The sequence below is a fragment of the Plectropomus leopardus genome, chromosome 3 (assembly GCF_008729295.1).
Source record: "Plectropomus leopardus isolate mb chromosome 3, YSFRI_Pleo_2.0, whole genome shotgun sequence".
Taxonomy (NCBI): Eukaryota; Metazoa; Chordata; class Actinopteri; order Perciformes; family Serranidae; genus Plectropomus; species Plectropomus leopardus.
This window is the reverse complement of record NC_056465.1, coordinates 34,907,640-34,930,800: the sequence shown is the minus strand read 5'-3', so window position 1 is coordinate 34,930,800 and position 23,161 is coordinate 34,907,640. Positions and strand designations below refer to the sequence as shown.

The 23,161-nt window shown below is 37.6% G+C and overlaps 1 protein-coding gene across 1 annotated transcript in view; it reads left to right on the top strand.

Moving 5' to 3' along the window:
• Nucleotides 1-23,161, top strand: part of rab6ba (RAB6B, member RAS oncogene family a) — a 67,957-nt gene that overhangs the window by 21,671 nt on the left and 23,125 nt on the right. Inside the window, exons 2-3 of the mRNA XM_042516681.1 lie at nt 9,908-9,966; nt 22,703-22,756. Coding sequence (XP_042372615.1) covers nt 9,908-9,966; nt 22,703-22,756 — 113 coding nt within the window. The remainder of the gene's footprint in view (nt 1-9,907; nt 9,967-22,702; nt 22,757-23,161) is intronic.

Genomic DNA, 23,161 nt, shown 5'->3' with positions numbered 1-23,161 from the left:
TGGAAACCCACCACGCAGGAATCCCCTAACTGCATTACTATTTATTAAGCTGTCTTTAAGGTGACTGCATAACTGATAGCTTACTCAGTGTGGCTGTATAATCAACAGAAGGAGTGTGAGAGGGTTGAATTCCTGCACTGCATACGCATGTGTGTTAAGGGTCTTAATAATATGAAATGTTTTCACTCAGTAGTCATAATAAAGTAAGATAATATTTTTTATTTATATCTGTCAGTCAGAAATGACCGAGGAGGACATATAAAGCTCTCTGAGATAACAAGCTTGCTAAAAATCTGTTATAAGATTCTTCAGCTCATTAGCTTTGCTCAGTCCCTTAATAAGTACACACAGTTAATTTAAAAGAGGTGTTTATACCATTCAGTCATGCTTCATAATTGCCTAAAAATCAACGCTCACCAAACCATGAACTGATAGCCGACTAGTCCAGAATATTTGACATGTTAGTCGCTAAAGCAGCGTTTATACCAAATAAGGAGGAGTCTCTCAATCAGCACAGGACGAAGAGCGTCTTCATGGGCTGACTAGCTAGTGACGGTTATGTAAGCACGTTTAATTTTTTAAAAATCTGACCATTAGACAGATAATTAGAGAATTTTGGCAGTGTTTTTTCTTTTAATTTTTTTTGGTTTTTTTTTTTTTTAGAAACTTTTGGCTTTTTTTAATGTAAATTTGGCATTTTCCCCCTTTTGTGGTGAATTTAAGAGGCTTTTGGCAATTTTCTTTTTTTTTAAAGTTTTGATTATTTTTCAATGTTTTTGGCCATTTTGTTTTTCTTTTAAATTGTTTTGCTGGTTAAATAAAGGTTAAAAAATAAAATAAAGAATTTAGGTTAAAAAAGGTAACGATATAATTGCTTGATTTCAAACCATAATGTGATTACTAAATTTATTAAGACTAACAGTTCTTAGTTTTTATTTACAGAGAAGAGGTTAAATAAAAGCTGATGTTGCAACACAGCTAAAAAGCCTCTATAGCCTCCTACATTTTGGACCGCCTGACTCTCCATTTCCTCAAATCTCAGCAATGCAAACACGTTTTGCTGTTGGTCTATGGCTTAAATTTGAACTTAAAGTTCACCAAAGTTCACTCTCCTCCAAACATTTGTGTAGATTGACCTCGCCTCCTCAAACAGGTCCTCTGATTGCAGTGATTTTTTTGGAATTAACTGATTTAACTTTGAAATGTAGCTACTTTCAGTCCTGGTGTGTCCAGGTGTGTCTTTAGGCTTGAGACTGTTTAATATATTGACAACCTTTGTTAGTAACTGAAGTTTAAAGGATGAGGTGTGGAAGGTCTGATAAAAGGTGCTATTTAGTTGCATTGTGGCTATTTTTGGCGTTTGACTAATATCTGAGACTAAACGTCAGCATATTTCTGCTTGTGCCGCGTTGATTTTGCCCGTCTGTGTCAATACAATCTGTAGTAATCCTTTTAACATGGTGTAGATACTCTGTGATGGGCAGTCAACTAAATAATTTCCAGTAGAGCTATACGTAACACAAACGGTTAGCCGAATTAGTCCTGAACAGATGTCTTCTTACATTAGACCGTCTCATCAGAGGCTGCGGTGTTTTTCATTGCCAGCATATGGACTTCATCTAACTGCAAGTCTAAATGGAAGATGGTGTCGTTGAGTTCGTGTACGACGCTGCACTTGGATGTTAAAGATTTAAATGCCTTATGTAAGCTCATGAATTCATCCTCTCTAACCCCAACTGCAACTTCATAGCAAAATAGAATAACTCCTCTAAAATTACCACAGCCATTTGAGTAAAGCTATACGCTGTTCAGAAAACATTACAATGTGGGCTTATATGGAGGATGACAAATGACAAAAGTATCAGTCAATAAATAAATCAATAAATGAAATAAATAAATACAAAAATGACTGATAAATACAGAAAAAGTATACAGAAATGCTAGAATAAATCGTAAAAAGTAAATGTATATATAAATACAAGAATAAATAAATATGAAAATTAATAAAGAAAGAGAAAAAAGTATATATTAATGCTGAAATAAATACTTAAGTAAATAAATAAATGCATAAATTACTGATGAGGTTAGCACCTCATACCATGTTAACATATAGACACAGAAATACAGAAATAACTAAATTATGTATACAAAATATAGTAGAAATAAGTTTAAGATATATATTTATTGCCCTATTAATTATCAACTTTTATTAATTAATAAATTTAGGGATTTATGTTCTTTTAAACATTTCTATAATCTTTTATGTATTCAAATAATAGACTTTTTATTTGATCTGATTTTTATTATTAATAATTTATTTAAATACATATTTCAGCATTTATTTATTTATTTCCTTCATTATTTATTTATTCTCATATTTATCTATACATATAATATTTTTAAAATTTTCTTTCCATATTTATTTATTCATTACTGTATTTATTTATTTAGATTTATTTTTAATTTATGTATTTATTTATTTGTTGATACTGGAGTCACTTTTTGTTCTCCATAGGCTTGCAGCAAAGGAAAGCAAAATTGAAAGGGGGTCGTGTCTTTAAAAGCAGGGCTTTTAATCAGGACATTATCAAGAAATCACAAGAAACAATGCAGCGTCCCGTCCCTCCACAGACCAAGCAGTCACTAATTACGGTAACATAAGAGGATCACATTAGCATATTCATTTTAAGATCCCCCTTTGAGTCCAGCAGCAGATCAGGACTTGAATGAGCTGTTCTTAAAACAAGCCCACTGGGTCTTTATTAACAGGAGCAGGTTAGCTTGACTGGTGAGAGAAACATGGAGGCGGTTTGGGAGAATTAGTCCTCTGCTGTCTAAGGACATGCTGTGAATGGTGGACGGCTTTCTCCCGTCATTAAGGAGTTCATTTGCACAACTTGTAGACTTTATCCACTTTAATTAGAGTGTGACGGTAATCAATAGGTGCCAGACACCGAAGGAAAAGCTACATTGAATAGCCTAAATGTCAAGATGAGACATTTGCAGAGACAGTCTGGAGTCACAAAACTGGATGCTATAAATACATGTTGCATCATTGCTTTCACACAGCAGGAAAGGTGCACTATTATATAGTTTAATACCAAACCAGTCAAACTCCTCTACCTAACTTTTTTTGTGATAAGTAGATTCAATGCTTCCCTATGTGACTGTGGGACATTTTCTGTCATATATATAATGTTTCATTGTCAGATGTTCATATGAACTTTGGCCAAAGTTTCAGATAATTAGGTATACATTCAGAAGTAATCCTTGTGAGCAGAAAATTCAGATTATATTGTTGCCGGTACATGTTTTGAGCATTTTGATGTAGAAACATTTAGTTGTGATTTTTAATGGTAGAGACTTCTGGAAAATATGCCATCTGCATTGTTGTTGTTCTCTGTGATTTTAAATATTTTTTCTGCATGTGTTTGTATCTGCAGAGCTTCACTGCGACTATTTAGTCACATTTTGCGACCACGGAGCACCAGAGCAAAATATCTGCAACATGTGACCTGGAGAGCTAAGTTTGTTTCCAGCTTGCAGTGGATGAATCCTCATACGGCTGTTAGAGTTTAACTTTCTGCTAACATCCAGCTGCCAACCAGAAGCTTAAAGTTAGTTGGATCTTTCAAAATAAAAGCACTATGGGTTCTGCTTAGATTTGTTTAATTATAAAAATACTTAATTTAACTTTACTGTAAGAGTACTTTGTTTAACTCTGTACTTTATTTAACATTATAACAGTATTATTTAACTTTATTAGTTTCCATTGGCATGAGGTTGAGCAGATAATGACTGAATTTTTCATTTTTCGGGGATCTATCCCTTTAAAGCATGTTAACACGTTCTGGTAGAAACCGAAAACACAAGTATGAACCAGAAAATTAGCATAATAAAGATTTTTAAAGATGGCATTTGTCAGTTGAAACACTTGTTTCTCATTATAGCTCAACTTCCTGTAGTTCAGTGTTGTCCCTCCTTTTGAAATTTAATAAGCTGCAGTTCTCTGTAAACCCAGCGCTCTGTGTGAACACACCTCTATTACCACCTGAATGAGAAGAGGTTACTGCTGTTATCTCTGCGGCTGCTTTGGATTTCACTTTTATGTCTGACTAGAGCTACTAATCATTTGAATCCCATCATAATCTCTAAAATAGTGTTCAGCGTTAATGGCAAGGAGGATGAAAAGCTTATGAAGAGGAAATGTTCAGAAATGCAGAGCTAATTCTGAAATGTAATCAAAAATCTGCCTTGTTAATCATTTCTTTTTAGCCCAACAGAAAATTCACTAAATTATTGCAGCCACGAGCGTAACTAAGCTTCCTGCTTCCACCCCAGTAATTAAATTCACACAAACAGACCTGCAGTCATATCTGGAGATATTGACAAAAATTGAATACCACACTCAGTTCAGGCTTTTAAGATACCCAGAATGCTGTAGGTTGGATCAGGACACTAAGGGACATATTAATGCCTCCCTGTGGTGCTTTGGTGTGACATCTCAGTTATGTTATTCACCGTGCATCATTACACTGTTTCATACATTCAAGTAAATCAAAGAGAGCTCGTCTTCCTCTCTGGGGGAGAGATTTTGGTGTCGCTTCAGATTTTGTTCAAACTGCACTTTCCCAGATACTCCTTCACTTAGTGGAAGAAATACAGGCTGTCTGTCCCTGAGATTTGAAGCTTTCAGCAGTGACTGAGAGGCGCAGACAGAGAGTGCTGTCTCACGTTGCCGAGTGGTCGAGGAGGATGAGTCAGCAGCAAGGATGTTATTCAGACTCTCTGTTCTGATGTCCTGCTCTGTTATAACAGCTGAGGTGAAGGCATGCTGTGCCTAACAATTATTCAGGGGAAAAACTGTGACTAAACCACAAACTGTAAAGTCAATATTGTATTGAAATGTACAGGGCTGCAGCTACTGATGATCTTTATTACTGGCTTCCTCACAATGCAGCAGGAGCTATAGGAGCTGGTATTGCATCACATAACTCTTCAAAAGTTGAGCGGATCATCCGGAAGTTTTGAATCCACAATTCCTCTGTGAAATCGTGGACTATCAGCTCCCAGAAATCCCTCATACCTGGCCACTCCTACGTGTAAAAGGCTTGCCTTTCTATTATCGCTCGTATATCACGCCGACATCGCCTTTCAATTGGAAAATAATGACGACTGGTGCGGTGGCTGCAATAGAAGTAAACCTGCCAATGTCTTGAACATCCATCGCCATGCTTCTTGGAATGTTATTGCCAGAAGAGAAGTCGCAGAACAGCACTTAGTGGAAATGCAGTCATCTTGCGATTGAGATTTATCGATATTTCAAACATATTTCTCTTAAGTTTTGCTCCAGTCTGTAACAGAAACCTGCCTACTGTCGCCTTTCCGAAAGAGTTTGTTTACAAACTGAAAATCCTGCAAAGTATATTTTAAAGCTAAAGCTAAAAATGGAGAAATGGCAGCATCTTCAGTTTAAAAATAAATATTTATTTTTAAAATAACAGTTTATATGTACACTATAGATACATATGATAAGTCAATTGGACAACCAACACAACGCAAACTATTCTGATATTATAATTATATTATATTGCATTGTAGGACTACAGTGGTGATGTTGGTCTTGATTTGGTTTTATCTCACATAATCTGTAACCCCACATAATAATGTAGTTAGCTCATTATTTTCCTCCTCTTGGTTTTGAAATGATCACTGGGTCTCTGTACGGATGGGATGCTAGTGTCGTACGTTAGAACAGATAACCTTTTTAATCCATTCCTTTGACTTCTGCTCTTGTGTTTTTGTTTTTGTTAAAGTGATTAAACAAAACATTATTTTTAAATGCAGCGCACCACTTTAACCACAGCTCCATGCACAAAAAAAACGGGCTCTACCAGCAGACGAATCATAATGGAGTTTTATTCCCAAATAGACCGTGACTGAGTTAGCAGAACTTGATAAATTAGCTGGTATCTGTCTAAAGTAGGACAGCTCTGGAGCCGAGCAAGAGAGATGATGTATTGATGAATTAGCGTGAGATCATTAGCATAATCAGTAGCTGCGCATCAAATCCTGCCTCGCAGATATGGAAACCAAGTGAGGGCACAGACACATGTAATTAGTCCGCCTGATTAAAAGTCTTTCTGTAAACAATTGTAGCCGGGTGCCCATTTGATGAACTGTGAATTAAAGACAGATTATGTTTACTGAGTGTGCCTGCGCTGCACATTTTGAGAACTCAGTCACAGTACATTTCTTTTACATGAATAATGGATTGAAATTTCACAAATATTTAATAACAACAAATCTGGAATGGCAGCTGCACAAAAAGATGCACTGGGGGGTGTATGTAAATGAGTAGATTTGGGTCTGTTCATCAAGAGGCAACAAGATGACATGTTAGTCTGCGCCATCCAGAGGCTGGTCAGTGTTTACAGGCTGATTAGACTTAACTGTATGACTTTGGATCTGCTCCACCGAGGAGTTAGGATAAGATATCGACTCTCAGGCAGCCATCTGCGCTGCTGTTAAATGGTTACAAGAAGAGGACGTGATTGATTCCTGCTTGCACCCCCATTTTCTTTGCTCCAGTCTTCCTCATCTAGAAACCCACCAGGGATAAAAAAAATATATATCTGAAAACCATAGACGCCATCTATCAGTGATTCAACCATGTCTCACCAGCCCTCTTTTTTACGAGTGATTAACTCTGGTATATCATGCCTCGTGCTTCTAAAATGATGAATTAATTATTGAATTGATATGAAATTAGGTGGCTGTTTTCCAGTCATTTATTAGTCCCATACCTTAACACGCCTCCACAATGCTCCTGGCAGTTTTGCACTAGCATTTAAAACTCCCACAAACTGTGAAAAATTACTAAAAGGTGACAAGACTATCTAAAAAAGTAGATGGGATGGATTATTAAATACTATCAAAAAAAACATGTTTTTAAATATTTAGGTTTACCCATTAACACCTGGATCAATGTCATTTCTTCTGTGCTGTATTTAGATGATTATGCACCAGCAATTAAACCTCTGAAAATGGGAAAAACTGGCTTGATTTCTTTTGAAAACATGGGGAAATTAGCAACTTGGTAAAAATTGTCCTGCAAACTACAAAAAAGTAAAACATTAGCTTGGACAGATTATTAAGTTTTTACTTATTTCTTTCTAATGTTTGGCCCCTCTCTTGTCGAGCTGCTCGTTGCTTGAATAAATGCTTGAATATATGTGTCCCATGGAAAAAAAAAACAAAAAGGAGAATTTGCAGACTAGGATTACTGTAACTTGTTATTGGCAATGCTCAGACATTGATCAGGGAAATCAATACTGATGTTGGTGCTGAACAATGCTGTAACTCAGAGCTGCTCTGTTTTGGCCTGTGATGGATATTATCAGGGATATTGTGCTTAGAAAAAATGAATACTTCACGCACAAAAATAATCATTTGTATATCAATCACTGGCCCCATGTTGCACTGAATCAGTGAGGGAAACTTAACCCCAAAACTGGTAAAATTCTTGATGAATCAAAGTAAAAAGGATCAACATCAAACAACAGCTAAGCAATAGCAAAACATTTGTCTGTTCACTCATCTCGCGCATTTTATTCCAAGTCTAATGTATCCAGTCGTATTGTCAGTACTTCCCAAACACATGCATTGTTGTTAAAACCGCACTATTTAAATCACTTCACGTACTAGTACTGCACCTGGGCAAGCAAGCGAGTGTTTGAACTCTGCTCAGTGGAACACACAAGCAGAGTTCAAACGCACACGCTTGCCCGAGGCACGCTACTTGTCGGTGTGTAAGACTATTCATGCTGCAGTGTTTTAAATGGTGAAGTTTCAGAGGAAATGCATGTGTTTGAGAAGTACTGAGCAAACCAAGACTCGGTTTGTACTGCACAAGTTGTGCAAAAAAAATGTGGTCCTTGTTTACTTTAATTTATAAAGAAGAATGTCGGCCTTTTTTGGATTCCCTGTTCAAATGATGTAACTGAGAGCTGGAGTCTGTGCGGTAGTGATATTCACGCTGGGGAAGTTCCTGCCAAAACACCCGTCCAATGGAGTACAATGGAGCTGCTCACGATTGGTTCGTGAGCAGCTCCATTGAATGCGAGCACATGGATTGGCTGTGACAGCTGTCAATCATGGCAGAAAATCACCTTTTTTTTAAATTTAATAACTCATTAAAACTTATCTTAAAAATAAACACTTGAACAAACATCAGGGTGATGTTTGGTAAAAATGTATTTAGTGTGTACTTTGAGTTTTTAGTTTGGCCCATGTCCATTTACTAACATGGAGGGGCGGGCTTTATGACCTATACTGAAGCCAGACACTAGGGCGCGATTGAGATCGAAAAGCTTCACTTAGGGGGAGCTGTCATTTTGTCCATCTTTATATAGAGTCTGTGGTTCCACCAGTAACGACTGGAGACTGAGTTCTGGTGCATGCTGTGCACTACATACAATGAGTTCAATATATAGAAGAGCACCTTTATTTATGATGGTATTGAAAACATAATCACAGTCACACAACTCTTGCAGTATAATCCATGTCTCATTTATCCGGGCGTATGCTCAGTGCTTTCCAAACGCATGCATTTTCACAAAAAACATACTATTTGAAACACTGACATACAAGTACTGAAACTAGGCAAGGGTGAGTGTCTGAAAATGGCTCATTGGAAGCATTAGCTCGCTACTCGTCTGTGAAGAGGTACTTTTAAATGTGTTTTGAGAAAATGTAGGTGTTTGTTTCAGCAAAAACTGATTACACTGCAAGACTTCATGAGAGTTTGTAAACATATTTTTTATATAGTTTTGCTGGTGTTAAATGTGGCCCCTTTTACTTCAGTTCAGCAAGAATGATCTCAGTTTTTTGGCTTCTTCGTTCACCATGGAAGCATGCAAGAAAAAAATGTGTTCAAGGTGAAATGGGGTGGTTGAAGTCTTCCTTGAAAGATCCTAAAAACCTGCTTTAAAATCTATAGTATATCTCCAAAATAGTTAATTTTCTCAACTAAGTTAGTAAAACTTGGAAAAAAAATAGTATTTCTAGGTATTATTTAAGAGTGTCACACAGAGTAAGTTTGCTGATCTGCTTGAGCAGGTCTGTGTGTGTGTGTGTGTGTGTGTGTGTGTGTGTGTGTGTGTGTGTGTGTGTGTGTGTGTGTGTGTGTGTGGGGGGTTTCATCCGATTTGATTGACAGTGGCCTGGAGACATAAGCCATGGAAATGAGCCATGGTGAATGGAAGTACTTGACACATTTTTGGACAGAAATAGAAATACAGACATCTGTCACTGGGAATAATAAAAACTTTTAACAGAAAATGTGTTCATGAAGAGCCCCACCGCTCCTAGTGAGAAGATGATTGAGAAAATTGGGTTTTAGAGTCTTCAAACCATCCAGATGTCATTTTATTAGACTTAATTAATCAGCCTGTTAGCTTGGCATTCGGCATCAGTGCTATGCAGATGACAGACATCTGTAAATGTCAGCAAACCTGTTGAAGCCCTCAGATACTGTTTTTTTTTTTTTTTTTTTATAGGGTGGTTGACTTTTCCCTCAGGTTTTTCTGTCGTTCAACAAAAATTAGTTTGCATCTCATCCCACCGTTCTCCCAGTCGAATATATTAAACAGGAAATGTAGGTGTTTTGGGAACACACATAATGCCAGGAGCGGCAGCAGCATTGTAATTACATCTGGACCTGATGGCACCGCTGACCTCCCGGTCACCCCACACACAGTAATGAGCTCCCTGGGCAGCAGTGACAGACGTGGCTGAAACCATAACCACCAATCCTGCTGGTCGTTCACCGAGTGTCTGAATGGAGGAAGACGAAGCCTCTTGTCTCTCTTTTAACGCTTTTTTTTGTCTTTTTCTTCTCTTACAGTTGGAAAGACGTCTCTGATCACACGGTTCATGTATGACAGCTTTGACAACACATATCAGGTAGGTGCTGCGGCAGACTCCGAGATTGAATAGTTTGTCTCTAATGATCAATTATGTCTCTGTTTCGCCGTCACACTGCGCTCTGTGTCGTATGCAGGAAACATGCAGCTTTACATAAATCAAACACAGATCAAAGACATAATCATGGAAATAAATTCACCAGAAATAACCATTTTTGTGTGTAAAACGAGAGAGTTAAAGCCAACACCTGTGTTAAAACAGACACCTTTGAACTGAACAACATCGGGAGCTCTGTGGGCCCTCGAGCGATCACTATTTCTAACCGTGTTCTCCAAAACAGCCTAATCGCACTCGTCATCCCTAAAAACAGAATACTGCTTATGCAGCTACAGCACTTATAGCCACGGTCTTTGCAAACGTCTGCAAGCACACAGAAAATAAAACCTGCAGTATTATTGCTTTATAAGCAAAAAGTATCTACTTATATAGTAATAAAAAAGGAATTAAAAATAAATCTCACAAAGCTATTCCGCCCTCATTCTCATATAGTTTAGAGACTCTGTGTGTGTGTGTGTGTGTGTGTGTGTGTGTGTGTGTGTGTGTGTGTGTGTGTGTGTGTGTGTGTGTGTGTGTGTGTGTGTGTGTGTGTGGCTTTTAGCTCACTCTGGCTCTTTATTGAAGGAATGTACAGTGTTAGGAGGCGGCGTATTGTGTGAAAAACCTCTAAGCAGATTAGCCTCGGAAACTTAGAAACACCATCAGTATATAAGGGAGAAGAAGAAAACTTATGAGGTAACTTTTGTTTATCTAAACTTCAACTGATAAATACAACTTACTTTGTCACTGAATACTTTTGATCATCTGCAAATAATACCAGTATACCACTCGGTCTAACTATGTGTTGTTATGCTCTCCAGAAGGAACAGTGATCTCCAGCTGTTGATTTGGGGTTAGGCTTTTAGTTGTGGTTTGCTGGATTATAGAAAATGTATTTCCATTAAACTGTAGCGTAATGAGGCAGTCTTGTTTCACGTGTTTGACTTATAGGAATAGTTCAACCCAAAGTGAATGTATTAAACATACTCTGTGAGATATGTACTTTAGATATTGGGGTGAACTGTCCCTTTAAGTTTTTCATATTGTTGGGTTATTATGTGTGAAGTATTCTTCTTCGCTGCAGTAATTCTGTGTAGATGAAGCTGGCGGTGCACCACAGTGTGGTGAACAGCATTGTGTTTGGAGTGACTGATAGATGTAGAATTACTCCTTTTATCAAGCAAAAATGTCAGTTATTAGCTGGTTACAGCTCCATAATGTGACAGTTTCTTTGTTTGTATGACAGTTAATTGAATATCTTTTGATTATATTCTGTATGTCAGACAAATCAAACAAATTGAAAACATCACTGTGGCCTCTGAGAAATGTGATTGCTATTTTTAAAATTATTATTAGTCAACTAGTCAAAAAAATAATAATATCCAGATTCATTGATAATGGAAATAGCATTTAGTAACAGCCCTAGATGGATGATTAGTGAGTGCAAGGTTAGTTTAAAGAGACTCTGAGGCTTTTCCTAATGTCTCTGACCACAACCTGAACCTCACCTCATCTGACCACATCTCTATTTTAATTTGAGGAGTTCTTGCTTTCATTTTAAAATCATCTGTGAGTTGGAAAAGACATTTCCATCAGGTATAAAATTGGCCCGCAGCCTCTCTGTCAGGCCAGTAGAGTTAATAATGTTCTGCAGTCTCCTCGTCCTTCTAAAGCTTGAGACATGCAGCTTCAGTCTCACCAGCCCGAGTGTTAATCTGGCCCTGCCTTTAAATCATCTACAGCGGTCTCCAAAGATTCACTCAGTCCTTGATCTCAGCCGTGCCTCCGTCTTCCTCACCCCCTTCGTCTAACTTGACTTTCTTGGCCTCTTTAGTATAAACATATATCATAAAAACTTTCTATCACCGGGAATAGAAGTAGTGTTCGTACAGTCATGAAAAACCTGTAAATATCAAATAGCAATTTCCAGTGCAGGAAAAGTTTTGGAAAACAAAATATTCCCTGAAAGTTTTGCTTCACAAACCTGCACAATAGCACATGAGGTGTTTAAACACCGTATGAAATTTGAAAAGTCGTGAAAATGTATTGGTAAATATTCATATGACGGTTTTTGAAGTTTATTATAGGAATAGAGAGACATTTTGGGAAATATGCTTATTAGAAATATGCCATGGAGTTAGCAGATTTTGTCACATTTTGAAAGCTGTTTCCTCCTGTTTTCAGTCTTTGTGATGAGCTAAGCTCACCTGCTCTTTGCAGTAGCTTCACATTTAACAGACAGACATGAGAACTGTATCGATTTTCTCATCCAACTCTCTGCCAGAAAGCAAGAAAGCTCAAAATGTCAAACTTTAGTTTTGAGAGAGTTGCACCATGGAGAGCACAACTTCTAACTGAGGAGGCTCAAAAATATCGCTCCGCTTATAATCAGTTAGTTTTATTATATTATCAGTGTTGCCACAAAGGTCTGTCTCCTTCGGCCTTACTGCTTCCTCTTAACCCTCAAAAAGGAAAAGAAAAACACGTTTCTATTCTTCAGCGTTCACAGAAGCACTGTGCTGCACTGTAATGAGATTTGAATGGCTCATTGTGTGTGGATTAAATTGTCTGTGTTAGCTCTGTGATGCTGGGCTTTCACAGTTGCCGCTGTATCCTCTTATATTTCGACATTCGTAAGTCAAGAAAGACTACAGAGCCAGACATTTCACACTGACTGTTCGGGCTCGTGTCTTTGTGTTGTTGAGTTGCTGAATCTTCATGATGCATTGATGTTTCTTTAAACAAACTCATGCTGTGGAACGGGCTTCTATTAGGGTAAAGGTGGCTTTGGACTCAAAGATTGGGAAACAGAGCTATTACACCAAACATTAGACCTTATCAGTGTCTCAGTGGTGGGAAAAGACATTAATCTGTTCATTGATCCTGTTTAGAAGGGGAGAGGTTTTGCTGAACGATTTACTGATAGAATAATGTAGAGATGTCTTTATGTTTTGATGTTCATTATTAGTATTTCTGGAGCCAAATTGTCCCTTTACACAGTGAAGTTTCAAAATGGAAAATAGTTTCTAATTCATCTATTTCAGTGAAATGACGTGGATAGGATAGGTGCAATCTGGTGTTCTAAAAACAACACAAAGTTAGTTATTATAGTCTTGCCCACTGATTTGGCTGGCTTATCAACACTGTAGTTTCAGGAGCAGCAGTGGCTCATGGAGGCAATTAAGGTACTTTAATCCTTAGGGACTGTCTGGTACATTTTCTACACTTTTCATTCTTAATTTTTTGATAATTTTGCCTGTGTTCATGCATATATCATAAATTTTAGCATAAAGATTGTGTATTTTTGTTTGCTCTCGCGTGCTGGAGCGGACATGTGCAACAATCTGCTCCAGCGCACGCACATCTCCGACAGCCGGCTCCAGCGTGTGGATATGTCCGACAGCCCGCTCCAGTGCTTTCATGTCCGACAGGGTGCGGTCGTGATAAGACTTTATTCCATATCGCTCAGCCCTAGGGCATGCCATTGCATGCATTTTCTAGATGGTCGCAATCAGCTCTGGTGGCTGCATCACAGCTAGAACGTGGCCACCTGGTGGAGACCTCGCTATATTGAGTGCACTTTCCTAGTTTGACATAACTGAGGGCCAGACAGTCAGGCTGGAATTGTAGGGTCAGAGGGTGTAGATGGGGTGTTTTGGGGGCAGGCTTTTGAAAACAGCCTTTTAAAATGCTGCTATATATCAATCCAGTGTTATGCAATACATTATGGCTGTTTTTGAGATTAATATCTTCATAAATAAGGCCTGTAATGCATTGATAGTAAATGTGACACGATCATTTTGTGCATCATTTTCAGAGAGCAGCACATTCCAAAGTGCTATTTACCTGGAGTGAATGTGGGCGTCTGTTGTTGCCTGCAATCTGTCTCGCTCCAAGGCCACCGCTGTAACTCCCAACCTGAATGCAGCTCGATAAAGTACGACTTTGAGAATCCAGCAGCCGTCAAAGTCGGCACTGAGCGCAGGCATCCTGACGAGCAGGGGAGAAACATGGCTTTCCAGACAAACAGCCGTATGCACCGGCGTTGCCTTGATGAAGCCTTAAGGGAAATCTCTTCTCACCCTCGTTTTTTCAGCCACATCCTCCCATTTTAAGTGAGCAGGCAGCGTGCTGGGCAGCCTAATGCTGGACAGATAGCATCTGCTTATTCAATAACGTCCCCATATGCTCTTTAATGCGGTCCCTGCTCCACACTACTGTAATGGCCTGTGCACCAAATGATACGGCGTCATTTGTTAACCCTTTGAAACCTAGAGAGACGTCAGTTTTATTGTGCTGGGCTCACAAGTATTTCAAATCTGAAAACAAAATGGGTTTGCTTTCTTACGAAAACACGAGGAAAAAAGGAAATCAGCAACTGGGCAAGAACTGCTTCACAAATTGCAAGAAAATGATAGATTTGAAAAATTATTTTATATCATAATTATATACTTAATATTATTTTACAGAATTCTAATTATTTCTAAGCACCTTTTCAGGTCATTTCTTTGACTTTTTGTTTTGCTCTTCTTTTAATTTATTTTATTTTTTTCTTATTTTCAGGTACTTTTACCTTTTTTGTGTTGCCTGTTTTGGGGTAATTTCTTCTTAAGTTGCTCATTGCCTTTTACCTATGTTTTTTAAAGACATCGCACCAATTTGATCATGTCTCAAAGGGTTAAACAAAGCCTTTTAAATCCACCTCTTAACCCTTTGTTCCACAAAACAGCCTCTTCTTCCAGTCTTATATTTTTCAGATAGTGGATTAATGATTTAGTTATGGGTGCCACAACCTCTGCTCTGTCGTTCAAAGCCAAAGCTCACACTCCTTCTCCTCTGTGTGTGTTTGCATGTGTGTGTGTCTGAACGCCACTTCTCTTTCCTCCCGGGCTCAGTGACAGGTAGGGCTATAAATGATGTTGCAGGTTTTTTTTTTCTAGCTCAACTCCAGAGACCTTTGAGTATTAATTAAAATGCTGCATGCATTAGCTGGGTTTGAATGTTTATGCTGCTGCACAGAGGGGAGGCTGGATTTGCCCAGCGAGGGTGGAAAGATGTTATGAATGTGTGCCTGCAGGAGACATCTTCCCTGATGAGAAGATTTATGAAGGTTTCCAGGCATACATACTGAATCACCGCATAGTTTTTGTTTTCATGTGCGTCAGATTTGAGCTGATCGCGTTCAATCCTTTGAAGGAAGAAGAGCAGTATATTTAGAGACGGAGGGCCATCAGAAAGATGAAACCGAGCGTGCTGGTGGCTTTAATCAGCAGGAGGATGTGAGCGAGGCGAGCCAGATTTGCTGCCTCTAAAAGCAGCAGACTCCCATCAAGCAGCCACCCAGCCGAGAGAGACAGAGGCAGGCGTCCTCACTGCCTGGCAGCACATGCTGAAGGGCTCAGAGCCTCCAGAGGCTGAACGCTTTTGTCAGCTGTGGTGGAGCTGTCAGTCAGACCTGGCCGCCAGGCTGTGACTGCATCTGTCTGCTCTGCCCAGACCCTCAGATACATAGTGTCGCAGCAACTGGTGAATCAGGTATATTGGGAAAAAGATATATAAAATAACAACTATAGAATAATTTCATTATTGATTAATATGTGCAATATATGCCCCATGTAATTTCGGATAGAACACTATGGTCCTCTTTCTGTATATATAATAATAATAATAATAATAATAACAGTTAATAATAGCAACATTTATAACAACCACCACCACCACACCACGACAACTACTACTTCTTTTATTATTTAAATTTTTTTTTTTTTTTTTTTTTTTTATTATTATTATTATTAACAATTTTTGGACTATTTTCTGACAGTTCATAGGTCAAGAAAATTATGAGCGGATTAATTAATTATGAAATGAATTGTCTGTTGCAGCCCTAAAAATGGATTTTTTCAGCAACAGTTAAGGTGCAATAATGCACCTTAAAAACATAGTTTATCTGAACTTATTTTAAGATACATTTATCAAATTAGTACAGCTCAACCAATTAGACAAATAATTGATAAATCAATCAATAGACAATAAATCTGCTGTAATTTTGATAATTGAGTAATGGTTTAAGTCAGTTATCAAACATTAATATTTGCTGCTTCTCTCTGTATTATTTATTGTAAACTCAACAGCCAGAGTGACATGTTTTCCTCTGTGCTGCTGCAGCAACCCAATTTGCTATCAGGGTTGGAAGATTGGTTAATCTCAAATTAATGTCGTGGTGGGGCACAAATCTACCCATAATACTTTGTGACACGCATAAAGTGAATTAAATGGACTAATTATGAATCTGGACCGGCACGACTTATTACTGCGGTTACAAATGTAGCCTGCTGTAATTGTTCTGTTCTGCAGTATATTATATACACAGCCTGCTGTCTGAAGGTATAATCACACACTGATCTGTTCCCTCTTGTGCTGGCAGTAAATTCCAAATTAATCAGATTTTGCATGTTCACAAACTGCTGTCGAATACGGCGCTGTGAGCGAATGCCAGTGTGCTCGCTGCGACTCAAGGTCTATTGGTCTAACAGCGTCCCTGCCAGATGGAGGACCTCAAAAGTCCTGGTGGGAGCAGCAGCAGTGGTAGAGGAAGTATTCAGATTTTAAAATACCACGATTAGACAAAAAATAGCCCAAATTCAAATAAAGGGCCGGTCAGTGTCTGTATGAGGGAGAGGCAAGTGCTGCTTTTTTACTTTTCCCTCCCAGATTTATCCTGCAGGTCTGGTGATCTGGTGATTGACCGCCTCCTTTAGAAGAAGTTAAGTGCGCCCTGAACATTACAACATGCAACATATTCTAATAGAACCCCAAAATACAAGTATGAACCTGCAAATGAGCAGAATCGATCTCTTTTAAAGCCAAATGTGGCATTTCTGTTTGGTCATAAGTCAAACATCCTGTTGGTGCAAAGACCCCAAACATAATTAGTTTGGATTATACGAGACCTCGTGCTCGCCACAGGTGAGCTCTGATTTGCAAAACCTGTGTCGCTCCATAAAGAGAGAGACATCGCTGTCTGTAATCAGTAGCATGTTGGCACAGAGACCAACTACGAGACAATCCCACTTGATTACAAGATTGTTTTTTTCTTCATCCTGAGGTGTTTGATTATTCCAACTCCTGCTGTCACCAAAAAGTCACAAACATCTCTCCTCCTCACTGTATTTATGGCCTAATCCATCACTGCAGTTTTATGGCCACTGCAGAAACACATTAATCATCCCATCACTTCCATTCCCAACCCCACCCCTCTTTTTTTCAGATTTCACTGAAATTTTGTTTTAGTAAATGACATTAAGTCAAAGTATTGAGATCAGGTTAAATCTTAAATGTAGCGGTGATTCTTGTTCTCTGTGTTTTTGTGTTTTGTGTCAGTCCAGTAGTATAACTTGTGCCTCCATTTCCATCTAGTTGAACGCAGTAATATTTGTCAGAAAATTGTGATTTCCATCTTTATTGCCTCAGAGTGCCAGCTGAGTCATCATGTTTGAGTGCATACAAACCCACTGTAACACCTACCCTGATACAATTACCTGCAGGATTTTCTTCAGCCGAAAACGTGTGATTGTAACATAAAGCTATATTTAATTCACCTTGTTTTTTTCTGATAGTCTTAACTAGGGCTGCAATTAATAGTTAATTTCCAATGAATCAATAGACAAATGTGATTCTCTCTTTTTATGTATGATTTTTTTCCATCAAATATGAAAACTAAAACATTATATTTTGCCACAGCTCAAGGAAACAGTTTCAAATGTCTCATTTTGCCCAAACAGCCCCAAACCTAAAGCATTTCATTTTATGATATATCTATATGACAACAACAAGCATCACATCTATTTGAAAAGCTGCTACAGATAAAAATCTGAAAATGACTTAAACAATTAAGAATCCAAATAGTCACAAATGTTTGGTTTTTTTTTTAGCTTTAGCTTTAATGCATGATTTTTCATTCCTTGTATTTATATATGCATATGACATGTGGTAACGGTCTGAAATCCATACATTCACACAAAATTATTTGGAAATCCAGTTTGTTGCTGGTTCTCAAATTTTCATTTGAAGATAAAAGAAACTGATATTTAAGATAATTGTACCACTGCAAATTAGGACTTAACCTGATGATTGTTTTCAGTGTTTTTGAGTGATCATTTTCTTGATTAATTTATTAGTTGTTTGGTCTACAAAATGTTTGAAAATGGAGATTCTGAAGATGTCTCAAAGGTCATGTTTTGTCCACAACCAAAAATAATTCAGTTTACTGTCACAGAGGAGTAAAGAAACCAAAAATATTTATATTTAAGATGCTGGAATCAGAGAACTTTGACTTTTTTCCCCTTAAATTGTTAATCATTTCAATTATTATCAGATTATCTGGTGATTTAGTAAATAGTTAACAACTCATCAGTTATTTGATTAATTGTTGCAGCTAAAATGCTAATTTGGTCAGCTTGCTTTAGAAAGAAAATATAAATTAACTCTGACCTAATCACAATGGTGCTTCCATCATTTGGATTTTACATTTTCCCATCACGCTCCGTGTGATTTGACCTTCAAAACTAAAAAAAAAAAGATTAATGAAAAAAGATAATAATGTCCCCTAGCATCCCCACAAAAAAAGTATAAATCAATTTATTTGATAATGATTTCACATGCGAAAAAATATATTAAGACCAATATCTTAAGGCCACACTCAGGTAAAAATAAAAAAAAACATTTAAAATATAATGTCAGGAACTCCTTCAGATCTGTTAAAAGCTTTTTTTGCCCCAGTTCCCAGCAGGATGGGCCTACAGAGCCACGGTCTGTCTTCTAACAATGTGCCGAAGTTAAAAATTAAAAAGGAGTATTAATAATTTGTGGTGATCTAATCTGTTCATGTATAGCTGTCTGTGTGGGATTCTATATTTAAACTGGAGCCAGAAAGAGCCTGCAGCAACTCCGCCATCCCCTCCCACCACATCTCTGTGCCTTTAACTTAATTCAAGCCGCTGTGTCAATAATGACGCTCAGAAGCTGCTATTTTTAAAATCATTTCTCAGGTGGCCTAAATGTTCAAAACTTTAGTAAATTTCAGTTATTTTTACAGGCTGCTTTGTTGGATCGATCAACCAAATTAGTGCTTTTAACCTGGAGCACACAGTGATTTCTTTCAGTCTGTTATGCAAGTTGTTAATTACATTTTAAGCATATTGTGCCAGAATAAATTAATTTGGAAGTGCATGTAATCCGCCTGTCTGTTTGGGGCTGATACAGCCAGAAAGTATTTTTATTTCGCTAACTATAATGTTGCATAAAGTTCTTTATAATTTCAAATCTTTGAGGCACTTTATTTTCAGCCCAGCAGAGCTTGATGTGACTGAGTGTAAAGAGTATAAATGACGTCCTGTCTTCGTGCCAGACTCTCTGAGTTAGTCCACTGTTGAATCTGGCATCACCAAGGAAACAAGTGCGTGATCGAGCTGCTGATGCCCAGTTCTGTCAAAGTGGGCAGCGGGCACCCTGCTGCACTGCCTCCAATAGGCAAAAACAACCGGTACGCCTACCTGCTCAACCACAGACGAGTATAAATGTGTCAGAATGAAGCTTAGCACAAATAAAATGTATCAAAATAAACTCAGCTGATCTGCATCCTCTGCAGACAGGTAATTCCCCGTCAGCCATCTGCAGCACGTGCTCCATCTGGCCGGTGCTGGAGTCTGCAGGCTGAGGTCACACAAGCTTTAAACATGCAGCTGTGGACTGCTGGGTAATCCTGGGTCAGTCCTGAACCCGCTGCCGTGAAGACCTTTGCACCTTCGTCCCCTCACATGTTCACTGAACATCTGGATGCACCACATGAAAGCATCATGAAGCACATCTGCCTAAACCAGCTGTCATTTAAAGTCAGTCCAAACTCTGCAGTCTCTCACAATCAGGACTGAACGATGTCATTCGATTATCGTTATTATCCACCAGACACAAGCAATAAATCCCTCTACAGCAGTGATAATCAACTTATGGCCCGTGGTCCAAATCTGGCACCCTACCCTATATATATACAGTACTGAACTTTATTTAAGCAAAGTTATAATGACCACACATATTTATGTCTCAGTGGTTTCTTTGCTAAAATACAACCAGTATACAGTATTAAAAATGCAAATATTTCAGAATAAAACAACCCCATCAGGCTTAAGTTGCAAATATTTACTGTGACCTCCGTTTCCACTTTGCATGTCTCGAATTCTCTTAGGCAATATGAAATTTACAATTTTAATCTTCTTCTTCTCCAAAGCTCAGTATTGATGATTTGAGCTACCTTTTGTTATGGATGTATGATTCAATGTTTCACACTAAATATTGACTTCAGTCAGAAGAAGCCATTTTGTTGTGACTTTTTTGCTGTTTTAAAACATTGTACATGTTCTCTGTATTCTTTGTATCTTCATAAAGACACTAAACAATAAATGTGTAAAATCCTACAAACGTCCTAAAATCTTAGAAATATCCGAAAGTCCAAAAAGTATCTTTGAATCACTAGAAATGTTAAAAATTTTGGGAAATGTCCTAAAATTCCAGAAATGTCCTAAATCCTAGAAACATCCTAAAATCCTAGATCAATTGATATGTATAACTCATCTTTGTGTAGCTTCACTCAGAAGCCTTTAGACTTGTAATTTAACCATCTTGACTCACTTCTGTGAAAACCTGAAAAAAGAACAACAAACCTCTGCAGAACAGGCGTTATGTGAACTTTAACATGAAAAATAAATAACAACTCAAACTGAAGTTCACTCTGACGGTGGCTCTACCACTCTAAAAATAAGCTGTTGTAAACATGTCGTCATCCATTTCTGACTCAGCATTTATTAATAAAGTGAAACCCAAACTGTACATTTATCACCACATGACGACTTTACAGCTGACTCTCTGCTCGGATCTGCTGCTCTGCTCTTTCTCTCTCGACAGCGCACTCGCTCCGCTATTCTCACAACATGCAAACATATAGATTGTACTTTAAACCTCGACCATTTTCACATAATAGCACTGAGAACATCAAAGCTTGTGCGGTATCGCCGTGGCTGGAGGCGTGATTCGGGTTATCTGCAGTCTCTTTCTCCTGAACTTGATATGTCAGGAATGCCTCGAGGGAATTTCCTCAAACATCCACTGTGAATCAACACTGATTTATTTTGGTGGTCAAAGGTCACTGTGAGCTCACTGAGCAAATTTTATAATTGCAAAAGCTAAAGTTACAGTCATTCATTAAATAAAAAATATTACTTATGAACATTATAATTATTGCTTAGAAAACCACCTACTGACAGCAATGTCCCTGAAAATAATTCAAAATGCCTTCTGTTTTATTGAATATTAGAAAGATTTTCTATTACTAATGTAGTAATGCTTAGTGTCTTCCAATACTACATTTCATAATAATGATAATATGTATTTATAAGCATAATATTGTTCTTTTGAAAAGAAGCCTTCTATGTGATTTTGAGATCTAAATGTTTATTGTCACATGTCCAAAAATGAACAGTTCTGGCATCAAAAATATCAGTGAAACAAACACACAAACAAACAAACAGACCCAGATCAGCATTTGAAGCCTGATTTTTGGGTTTTGATTTGCACCAGTCAGAGCACCTGATGATATGGTGGCAGGCAGCAGAGCAGAGAGCCGTGAGCTCGGCTGTGGAAAGTAAACATCCCTTGAAGAGGGAACACAGTGCCATCTGCCTCGTGACACAATAAGGGAGTGATTAGATTTGTATTATAAATGGATAATGTGAGATGATACGAGTCGTGATTTTAAACGGCCCATTTCAATATAAAAACTATATTGAAACAAAACAGTTGTTCTGATTATTGAGGTGAAGCATCCTGCTCCAGTGTACCAAAATGATCAGATATTAGGAACTCAGAAATATTCACAGACTTAAGTCAACAATCTACTAAAATGTGTTTGACTGGCTGAGTGTGGTGGCATGAAGGAGAAAGTAGAAAATAATTTTCTTCCAGAATCTGCACTCAACATACTAATTCTCATACATTTATTTATTATTATTATTTATTTATTTTTTGTATCTTTTATCTATTATTATACTTTGTGCTATTATCCTTTTTATCTACTATTAGAGTATTTTAATTATTATAATTCTTATTTTTTTTCTTATTCTTATTGTTGTTATTATTAAATTATTTATTTATTTATTTTTACTTTTTTTTTTTTCTTATTTACCTCACGTTTCTTTTGCTATATTTTACTTAATCACATATACATGTAGGTGTCTTCTTCAGTAGACTTCTGTCTATTTCTTTTGTCATTTTTTGGAGCAAACAAGTAATCTGTAAAAGCATTAATACTGCTGTTTGTGGTGTTTGAGGGAAAAATAAAATCAGAATTGAAAAAAACGATCTACTAAAACTGGCCATAATCAGCTTCACAGGTGTCATTTGTTTTTGTTTTATTGTCTCGTTCGAATATTTATTACACCCTCTTATAGGGAGATGTGATGTGATCAGGACTGTCGTGAGCCGTGGATTTGACAGTAATCCCTCCTCCTGTTTTCTCCCTTTTTGCATCTATGACTTGCATTATTCAGTTTCTCGGTAAATACTGTGTTATTTGCTTTTTGAGGTATTTACAGTGATGCTGATCCATGCTTATCTTCTCTCCCCAAACTAGGCCACAATTGGAATTGACTTCCTGTCGAAAACCATGTACTTGGAAGATCGAACGGTAAGAGGCTCAGTTACAGCTGTGTAATGTCATGACAGAGGTGTTAAGTGTTTGTAACGTGTTAGCAGTTCAGTAACTCCTTCTTCCTGAGAGAAACATGCACATGCATGCAATAATGCATGTGTTGAAATTAGAGATGCACTGATTGAGATGTATTTTTCAATTGTATGTTTGTATTAAAACTTTGGTAAATAACTTGTAATTATTTTTCCAAAACTTCTCCCAGTTACAGGATTTTCTCTACCTCAAACAAATCTCAAAATAAAATCTGCTCCAGGTCACTGGGCAGAGCTTCTTCTGTACAAATAAAATCCAAAATGAACTGATTCATATACCACTTTATCTAACATGTTTTATTTTCTAAAAAAAATTAAATAACAGGTGCAACAGAATTATACACACTCA